This window comes from Triticum urartu, chromosome 2A, assembly GCF_056163025.1.
Source record: "Triticum urartu cultivar PI428250 chromosome 2A, HENAU_Tu73, whole genome shotgun sequence".
NCBI lineage: Eukaryota > Viridiplantae > Streptophyta > Magnoliopsida > Poales > Poaceae > Triticum > Triticum urartu.
Window position 1 is genome coordinate 749,410,511 of NC_141874.1, and position 10,275 is coordinate 749,420,785.

Here is a 10,275-nt window from a genome sequence, read left to right on the forward strand (position 1 = left end):
CAGATGCATGGGATGATAACTAGTGCCATTCTAAGACTGAATAGCACTACAGTACCGGCGATGGATGTAGTGAACTATGCATTTATTTTAGGCTGATGTGATTACTACCTCCTATAGCTGTATCCTGATGGGGTAAACATGCCACAAGAGATTTTGGTATAGATAATAGAGTATTGAGCGCATGCCTTTTGCACATATAATTTCAAGTAAATAAAATATAATACACAGTTGTAGGTTCAACCAAAATTAGAAATCTCTCCGCGTAATAAGAGTACAGAGCCCTTGATTATAGTATAATAGTACATCTCTCTCCGGGGCACATATGAACCTTAAAATAAACATAAATTTACTTTTCTAACAGCTAGATACAAAGGTGACACAATGGATATATTTCTCAAAGAATCAACCTTCTAGCATGCTTGCCATGGTAAACTACGTGTAAAAGATGATTTAACTTGACATAGAGTCCATCACAGATTTGATGTCATTTGAGATATTCATGGCATCTGTTGCAATACCAGCTAATCCTCTCCTCGCCAACCCAGCACAGTAAAGCCCATTCCACCTTTCCAATGATTCGGATATTTTTGGATGGGCAGTCCGTTGCCATTTAACATGCTCTCACCATTCTGGATTAAAAACACATAGACCATGTTAGCAGATTTAATAATGGTTACACCAAGAAAACAAACTCAGACATGTTCAAACACAAGCTATATTACCTTGAGCCACATATTTGCCGTGCTTTTATATCCAGTTGCAAACACAATTGCATCAAATGACATTCTTTTACTGCATTCAAATTTAACTATGTTTCCCTTGATCTTACTAATGCTCCCTTGAACCTTTAGGAGATAAAAAATACATTGATAACTTGGCATATCAAATCAACATATGTTATAAATTTATGTCATGTCAAGGATATACTTACTTTGATGATGCCTTTTTTGATCAATCCAACAGTCCCAACATCAATTAGTGCAGATCGTCCTGTTTCTGATTTGAGGGGCATTGGACCCATTTTTGGCCTTGTGATTCCATGCTGTGACAGGTCTCCAAATATTAAATACGCTGCCATCAAAAGGAGTTTATCCACTAGATTCAATGGAAGACGGTGAGCAAGTGTCATCCCCAAACGAATTAATTCCTTTGTCATTACATGAATCTGCAACCACAAAACATGTCACACCTCTTTTGAAGTATGCATTATAAAAATAGAATTTCTTCTTTTAAGAAATAAATTTTTGTCATGTGGTTCCTCTAGTCTTTCAGTTGTTTGTGTGTGATATAAAACAGTCCATCTCTTTTTCTATGTGAAATACTTCCTATTAGTAATAACACTAAAAATTGCATCTCTTCTATTAATAACTACACTAAGAATTTGCGTTAGTGCATCCAATGAAAATATATAGTGCATGTATGTACCGGGCTTCGTATAACAACTGATGTGTTGGCACCATGGGTCGCAAGGTCATAAGCAATTTCCATCCCGGAGTTGCCAGATCCAATGACCAATACATTCTTGCCAGAGTAGCTCTTGCCTGACTTGTAGCTTGAGGAGTGGATAACATCACCTCGAAAGTTTTCCAGTCCAGGGAACATTGGAATATTCTCTGCACTATTCTCACCACTTTCCACAACAAGAAACTTCACCGTGAACTTGACTGTGGTGCACTTTGACATGTCCTTTGCCACAATGGACCAATATTTTTCATCATTGTCATATGTGGATGACTCCACGCTGGTGAGATACTTTGGTTGAATGTTGAAACACTCAACATAGACATCCAAGTACTTCATAAACAAGGTTTTTGGTATGTATGTTGGTGCATCTATAGGGTATGACATGTGTGGCAACTCACAGAACTCCTTTGTGAGATGCAGCTTGAGGCGATCATACGCGCGGTTGCGCCAGAGTGACGCGCTACAGCTCTCGCGCTCGACGATGGCATAAGGAATTGACAATTGGCTAAGGCATGCTGCCGTTGCGAGGCCTGCTGGCCCAGCACCAACAATCAACACTGTAACACCCTCCATTTCAAAGAGAAGACTTGACAAAGTTGTGGGATAAGTTCGATGGTAGTCCAGTGTTTGTGTGTTTGCTCGATGAACTTTGGATGACATGCTCGTGTATGGGGGCATATATATACTGGTATCCTTCATGGCCCAACCTATTTTATGGATTGAGGGATGAAAAAGGTAAATATTTATTGAGGCCTAATCCTAGTGCGTAGGAGTATTTCCATCTAAAAATGGAGCCGTTGTTGGTTGTGAAAGCGTGTACTGATACAAAATAGGTAGGAAACACACCGTTGATCGATTGTTGGTATTGGAAACTTATCGACCATCTTTTTTATGTGTAGATTAAAGATTCTTCATGTTTCTTTCCTTTTGCATCGTCACCAATGACAATTACTACTCTAATAATATTCAAGTGTTTCTTCCTCTTTGTATACGATATAGGATATTATAAGGATAAGTCTGATTTCCAAACACACATTTATAGGCAAAGTCAAATATAATGTGGATGACAAAAGGAAACAATCATCTGAGAAGGATTTGTTACCAACCATGTTAACCGGTTTTGTCGGCTAGTTTTGCATCCGGTTTAGTTGTATGACGGTCAGTTTTGGTTTTGCCTACGGTTGAGTTGACGACCATTGCCATACCTTTGGTGTCAACACAACTAGCCATTCGATGTTGTGAACAAAAAGAAGTGGAACTTTAGTTCAAATATTTGAATCCATTTTTTAATATAAATTCTTTTCTATACTGAACACTCGTTTAATGTGAGGCCATATTTCAACTTTGGTACATGCATATTGTCCTATGCCTGAACATCAAATTGACCGCTCATTGTATTTTTAACTCTACATAGCAGAGTGTGGATATATTTTGTTAAAAAGATAATAAACCAACTTACTGAAAATCAAAATTGTCAATCTTGTCTCAATGCGGTTTTGCAAACTTGTCTGGTTCCAAACTGACTGACACAGATTTATCACAATTGTACGCAACTTCCATGCAAAACTAAACTGGAGAAGTGGATCACGTACAGTTCATCGGATTTTGATTTGCCCAACAGAATAATCCACTACCTTCTGTGACTTACATTTATCATGGCACAAACTGCAGACTAAACCTATCGAACATATGATTACATTCGATTTACGACCGTCGAGTCCAAATGATTTCAACATCTACCACACTACCACTCTAACTCCTGCAGTTGGATCTTCTAAAGACTTGTCTGCTGGGTAGGTATATTCAGGCCTTCCTCACATGATGGATCGTGTGGTACAGACAAGTAGCATCTTCTCTTCTTTCCAGATGGTCACTTCCCTTGGATTATTTTTGCCTGCGGAGGAACTCCCGCATTTCTTCGTGGAACTCCCCACTCACTATCAACCGCATCTTCTTCGCGTCCTCCCACAACAAGTACCCGTTATCCCTTGTTGTTTGGAAACGTAGCAATAATTCAAAATTTTCCTACGTGTCACCAAGATCAATCTAGGAGATACTAGCAACGAGAGAGAGGGAGTGCATCTTCATACCCTTGAACATCGCTAAGCGGAAGCGTTACAAGAATGCGGTTGATGGAGTCGTACTCGCGGCGATTCAAATCGCGGAAGATCCGATCTAGTGCCGAACGGACGGCGCCTCCCCGTTCAACACACGTACAGCCCGGGGACGTCTCCTCCTTATTGATCCAGCAAGGGGAGAGGAGAAGTTGAGGGAGAACTCCAGCAGCACGACGGCGTGGTGGTGGAGCTTGTGGTATTCCTGCAGGGCTTCGGCAAGCTCTACGGAGGAGAAGGAAGAGTTGGAGGAGGCAGATGCTGCGCCAGGGAAGGGGTGTGGCTGCCCTCCCACCCCTCCACTATATATAGGGGCAAGGGGAGAGGGGGAGGCGCCCTACGGTTTCTCCTAGGGGGCGGCGGCCAAGCAGATTGGATTTCCCTAGGGAAAATCCTAGGGAGACTTGCCCCCCAAGCCAAGCAGGTGGAGGCTTGCCTCCCAAGCCAGGTGGAGGTGCCCCACCTCCCCAAGTTGTAAAATAGGGTCTAGCATATTGTACATGTACACGTATTTGTATACGTATGTAATTGTATTCTGATCATCTATATATTGAGACGTGAGGCTAGATGTTATCCACCCACGCAAAACCCTAAACCCAGTGTTTCAACTTGGTATCAGCTAGGTCAGGCCGCCGCCGCAGGTCCCTCGCACCGCCGCTTGATCCTCTCTCCGCGTAGCCGCCGCTTCCGCTTGCTACTTCACATACGAGATTAATCCAGCCAGAGGAATCCATCCAGCTGCTTGCTAGCTAGCTAGCTTTGCCTGTACGCTGCGCCGCTTCCGATCGCTGCTCCCGCGCGTGTCATCTTCCGCGCCGCCGCCGCATCTTGCCTCAGCAGCCGCCGCGTGACGTTCTTCTCCACGCCGCCGCAGCGATGTCATCTTCTGCCCTCTCCACCGGCCAAACTGCCGGCGCCCTCGTCTCGTCCCCCGTCGCCATGATTCCCGCCGCGCTCACCGTCTCGACGATCTCCGTCCGCCTCGGTCGTCACAACTTCATGCTTTGGGGAGGCATCACCAGCACTGTCCTTGCCGGTGCCAACCTCCACGGACACCTCGATGGCACCAAGGTGGCACCGGCCAAAACACTCGTTGTCGGCACCAGCGACGCTGCTACCGCCGTCGACTACCCGGAGTACCACCAGTGGTGGGTTCAAGATCAGCGCGTCAAGGGGCTCCTTCTCACCTCCATGGATGAGGATATTGCATGCCAACTCATTGGCTACGAGTCGGAGCATGCGGTGTGGATAGCCGTCGCCGCCATGTTCGGCGCCCAGAGCCGCGCCAACGTCCGTCACATTCGGCGGCAACTTTAGTCGCTGAGGAAGGACGATCTCTCCGCCGCGGAATACATGCACAATATGAAGGCGCTTGCCGACACTATGGCTGCCGCCGGCTCCCCGATCCGCGATGATGAGCTTATCGATCACATCCTCACCGGCCTCGGCTCCGCCTACAACTCCATCCCTGCCTCCTTGGGTGTGAGTAACGCACCCACGCCCTACTCCAGCTTTTACTCATTGGTTCTATCCTTCGAGGCGCTGCAGGCACAGAAGAGTGCGGTGGAGGGGTGGACTTCCTCGGCTAACGCCGTGACTCGCTCTGGCCCCTCCAGACATGGTGGACGCACTCCCTACTCGGAGCACTACCCCTCCCAGGGTGGGGGTCGCCCGGCCGATGGCAACGGCCAGCCCGGGCAAGGCCGTCAAGGCGGCAACGGCGGCCCCAACGGTGGCCGCGACCGCAACTCCTCCTACGCCGGCAATGGTCGGCAAGGTGGCAGGGGTAACGGCGGCAACAACGGTGGTGGTGGCCGTCGCAACAACCGCTGGCGCCCCCGGTGTCAAATTTGCAAAAAACTGGGGGCATGAGGCCGATGATTGCCGCAAGCATTATGACCAGGACCACAACTCTCGCTCCGCCAACTCGGCCTCCACCAACACCGTCGACTATCCTTGGGTGCTGGACACCGGAGCTACGGATCACCTGACGAGTGATCTTGAACGCCTCCAGGTTCATGAGTGCTATGATGGCAAGGACCAGGTTCAGGTGGCCAATGGTGCAGGTTTGTCTATTTCACACATTGGTCATTCCCGTTTACTCGGTTCATCTCTCAAACTGCGCAACATCCTTCATGTTCCACACATCAGAGAGCATCTTCTTTCTGTCTATTGCCTTGTTTGTGATAATGACGTGTTTGTTGAATTTCACCGTCGGTTTTTCTTTGTTAAGGACAAAGCAACCAGGCGCGTCATTCTTCAAGGTAGCAGTCGAGGGGGGGTCTATCCGATTCCCTTTACTTGTGCTTTGTCATCTCGCCATGCTTCATCCAGTGTCCGTGTTTCATCGTCGCAATGGCATCAACGTCTAGGTCACCCTACAAATAATGTGGTCACCTCCATTGTTCGGAGTCATGATCTTCCCTGCTCTAGTTCAAATACTTCACCATTAGTGTGTGATGCATGTCAGCGTGCTAAGAGTCATCAGCTACCGTATTCCACGTCTTATCATGTCACTACTATACCTCTTGAATTAATACATTTAGATGTTTGGGGTCCCGCTATTGCGTCTTCGGGGGGGGGGGGGGTACAAGTATTATGTCAGTTTTGTTGATGATTACACGCGCTTCACTTGGATTTATTTGCTTAAACATAAGTCCGATGTTGAGCAAGTCTTCTATAGCTTTCAGGCTCATGTCGAACGCCTCTTGGATTGCAAAATCAAGGCTGTTCAGTCCGACTGGGGTGGTGAATACCACAAGCTCCATCACTATTTTCAACGCACGGGCATCTCTCACCATGTGTCGTGTCCACATACATCTCAGCAGAACGGTATTGCCGAGCGCAAACACCGTCATTTGGTCGAGACCGGTCTTGCCTTACTGGCACACTCGTCTCTCCCACTCTGGTTTTGGGATGAGGCCTTTCTTACGGTGTGTTATCTCATCAATCGTATGCCCACTCCGGTTCTCAACAAAGACACGCCTCTGTTCCGCCTGTTTCATGTTCAACCCAATTATTCCTCTCTCAGGATTTTTGGGTGTGCTTGCTGGCCTAGTCTCCGCAAGTATAATGCTCACAAGCTAGAGTTCCGTTCGAAGATGTGTGTCTTCCCTGGCTATAGCCCTCTGCATAAGGGCTATAAGTGTCTTGATCGCACCTCGGGTAGGATCTACATCTCCCATGATGTTGTTTTTGACGAGTCAGTTTTCCCTTACTCTAGCCCGGCTGTCTCGGTTGACATTGCCTCCATTGAGCATGCTCTCACTTTTCCATCTAATGAACCGGTTTCGGATGTCCATGTGCGGAAATACGACCTGTCCTATTTGTCACCTGACTTGTTTTCTGCAGATGCTGCTCTAATTTCTTCCCAGGAACCCGCAGTCGCACCTGTATCCACCGGAGCGATCGACGTGCATGGCCCCGACGTGCATGTCACGCCTCCCGAGGCAGCCTTGTCGGCCTCGCCCACTGGCGCGTTCGCGGTCCCGTCTGCCTCGCCCGCTGGCGCGACCGCAGGCACGACTGGGTTGCCCGCTGCGTTCCCCGCCTCGCCTGGGTTGGCCTAGCCCGCCTCGCCTACTTTGGTTGTCGTCGAGTCGCCAGCCGCATCCTCTGGGTTGCCGTCTCCACCTGGATCTCCCTCGTCGCCTGTTTCGGCCCAGTCCGACGCGTCCCCCCGGCCCGTGTCGCCTGTTACTGACGATCAGTCAGCCGCGACACCACCGGCCAGGTCTCCTTCTTCGCCGCCACCTTCTACCAGTGATGCAGCTACCGGGCACACTATGGTCACCCGTCACCGCGATCATACGCGTAAGGCCAAGACATATACGGATGGTACGGTGCGGTATGACACTCGTCGGTGTGCATTCTTCGCCGCACCCACCTCTCATCGTGATGCTCTTGGTGAACCGGCTTGGCGTGCCGCCATGTCTGAGGAATTTGCTGCCCTTCGTCACACAAACACATGGGTGTTGGTGCCTCAGCCTCCTGGTGTTAATATTATGGGTTGCAAGTGGATCTTTAAGACCAAACATCATCCGGATGGTTCTGTTGACAAGCACAAAGCTCGCCTCGTTGCTCGTGGTTTTACTCAACAGCAAGGGATAGACTATGGAGATACTTTCAGCCCCGTGGTGAAGCCTACCACGGTTCGTCTCGTCCTCTCTCTCGCCATCTCCCGCGGGTGGTGTCTTCGCCAGATTGATGTGAGTAATGCTTTTCTTCACGGATTTTTGGCCGAAGATGTCTACATGCAGCAGCCCCCTGGCTTTGAGGATGCTCATCATCCCTCTCATGTCTGCAAACTCCAGAGGTCCATCTACGGGCTCAAACAGTCGCCGCGTGCCTGGTATGCTCGGTTGAGTCAGCGTCTCTCATAGCTTGGCTTTGTTCCTTCCAAGGCGGATGCGTCCTTGTTCATATTTTCACATGGTGCTATTCAGATCTACATGCTGGTGTATGTTGATGATATTGTGATTGCCGGTTCTACACCTCATGTGGTGGATCGCCTTGTCCAGTCCTTGTCTATGAGTTTTCCCATCAAAGACTTGGGCAGGCTGGAGTACTTTCTTGGATTGGAAGCGTCCTTTCATTCAGGGGGCATGACATTGACACAGAAGAAGTATGCACTTGATCTTCTTCATCGCGTCAACATGGAGAACTGCAAGTCCACTTCCACTCCACTTTCTACATCTGAGAGCCTCTCGCGTCACAATGGAGCATTGCTGAGTATCGATGACTCTTTCAGGTACCGCAGTGTAGTTGGAGCACCGCAGTATCTGACACTCACCCGTCCAGATATCTCCTTTGTCGTGAACAAAGTGTGCCAGTTCCTGTCTCAGCCTACCCAAGTTCATTGGGAAGCAGTTAAGCGTATTCTGAGGTATATCAAAGGTACGCTAGACACGGGACTACAGATTCGTAAGTCCAGATTTACTGGAGTCAGTATATTCACCGACGCAGACTGGGCAGGTTGTGTTGATGACCGGCGTTCTACTAGTGGCTTTGCTATATTTGTTGGACCCAATCTTATATCTTGGAGTTCCAAGAAGCAACCTACGGTCTCGAGGTCTAGCACCGAGGCAGAGTATAAGGCATTGGCAAATGGCGCGGCTGAAGCCATTTGGATAGACACAGTTCTCATAGAACTTGGAGTCACACGGCGGCGCACACCCATATTGTGGTGTGATAACTTAGGGGCAACTTACCTGGCGGCGAATCCAGTGTTTCATGCTCGTACCAAACACATTGAGATTGATTTCAATTTTGTGAGGGAACGGGTAGCTGTTGGTAAACTGGAAGTCGGGTTTATATCAACTGATGATCAGTTAGCGGATGTATTTACTAAACCCGCTACTCGACAGATGCTAGACCGTTTTAGAACCAATCTGAATCTTGTATGTAGTTCAGATTGAGGGGGCATGTAAAATAGGGTCTAGCATATTGTACATGTACACGTATTTGTATACGTATGTAATTGTATTCTGATCATCTATATATTGAGACGTGAGGCTGGATGTTAGCCACCCACGCAAAACCCTAAACCCAGTGTTTCAACTCAAGTAACGTGGGAAAGGGTGTGGGGGGCGCACCACCCCTTAGTGGGTTGGTTTGCCCCTTCCCCTTTGGCCCATGAGGCCCTCCAACACTTGCCGGGGCTCCCGAAACACCTTTCGGTCATGCTGGCCATAGCCTGGTACCCCGAGAACACTTCTGGACTCCAATACCCTTCGTCTAATATATCAATCTTCCCCGCTGGACCATTCCGGAACTCCTCGTGACGTCCGGGATCTCATCCGGGACTCCGAACCACCTTCGGTAACCACATACTATTTCCCATAACTCTAGCGTCACCGAACCTTAAGTGTGTAGACCCTATGGGTTCGGGAACCATATAGACATGACCGAGACACCTCTCCGAACAATAACCAATAGCGGGATCTGGATACCCATATTGGCTCCCACATGTTCCATGATGATCTCATCGGATGAACCACGATGTCGGGGATTCGATCAATCCCGTATTCAATTCCCTTTGTCAATCGGTATGTTACTTGCCCGAGATTCGATCATCGGTATCCCAATACCACGTTCAATCTCGTTACCGGCAAGTCACTTTACTCGTTCCGTAATGCATGATCCCGTGACTAACTACTTAGTCACATTGAGCTCATTATGATGATGCACTATCGAGTGGGCCCAGAGATACCTCTCCGTCATACGGAGTGACAAATCCCAGTCTCGGTTCGTGCCAACCCAAAAGACACTTTCGGAGATACCTGTAGTGCACCTTTATAGTCACCCAGTTACGTTGTGATGTTTGATACACCCAAAGCACTCCTACGGTATCCGGGAGTTGCACAATCTCATGGTCTAAGGAAATGATACTTGACATTAGAAAATCTCTAGCAAACGAACTACACGATCTTGTGCTATGCTTAGGATTGGGTCTTGTCCATCACATCATTCTCCTAATGATGTGATCCCGTTATCAATGACATCTAGTGTCCATGGTCAGGAAACCATAACCATCTATTGATCAACGAGCTAGTCAACTAGAGGCTCACTAGGGACATGTTGTGGTCTATGTATTCACACATTACGGTTTCCAATTAATACAATTATAGCATGAACAATATACAATTATCATGAACAAGGAAATGCAATAATAACCATTTTATTATTACCTCTAGGG

At 48.0% G+C, this 10,275-nt stretch overlaps 1 protein-coding gene and 1 pseudogene across 1 annotated transcript; one reads left to right on the top strand and one right to left on the bottom strand.

The window, feature by feature from the left end:
• Positions 1-450: 450 nt before the first annotated feature.
• LOC147987702 (putative indole-3-pyruvate monooxygenase YUCCA10) lies at positions 451-2,124 on the bottom strand (annotated as a pseudogene).
• Positions 2,125-4,454: 2,330 nt separating this feature from the next.
• On the top strand, positions 4,455-4,895 carry LOC147987703 (uncharacterized). Its single transcript, XM_087542477.1, has one exon. It carries the CDS (start codon positions 4,455-4,457, stop codon positions 4,893-4,895), a length of 441 nt encoding a protein of 146 aa, XP_087398603.1.
• The last annotated feature ends 5,380 nt before the right edge of the window (positions 4,896-10,275 follow it).

Bases quoted from the DNA above. Each gene is read 5' to 3' on its own strand.
- LOC147987703 (XM_087542477.1), top strand. From the start codon at position 4,455: ATGTCATCTTCTGCCCTCTCCACCGGCCAAACTGCCGGCGCCCTCGTC.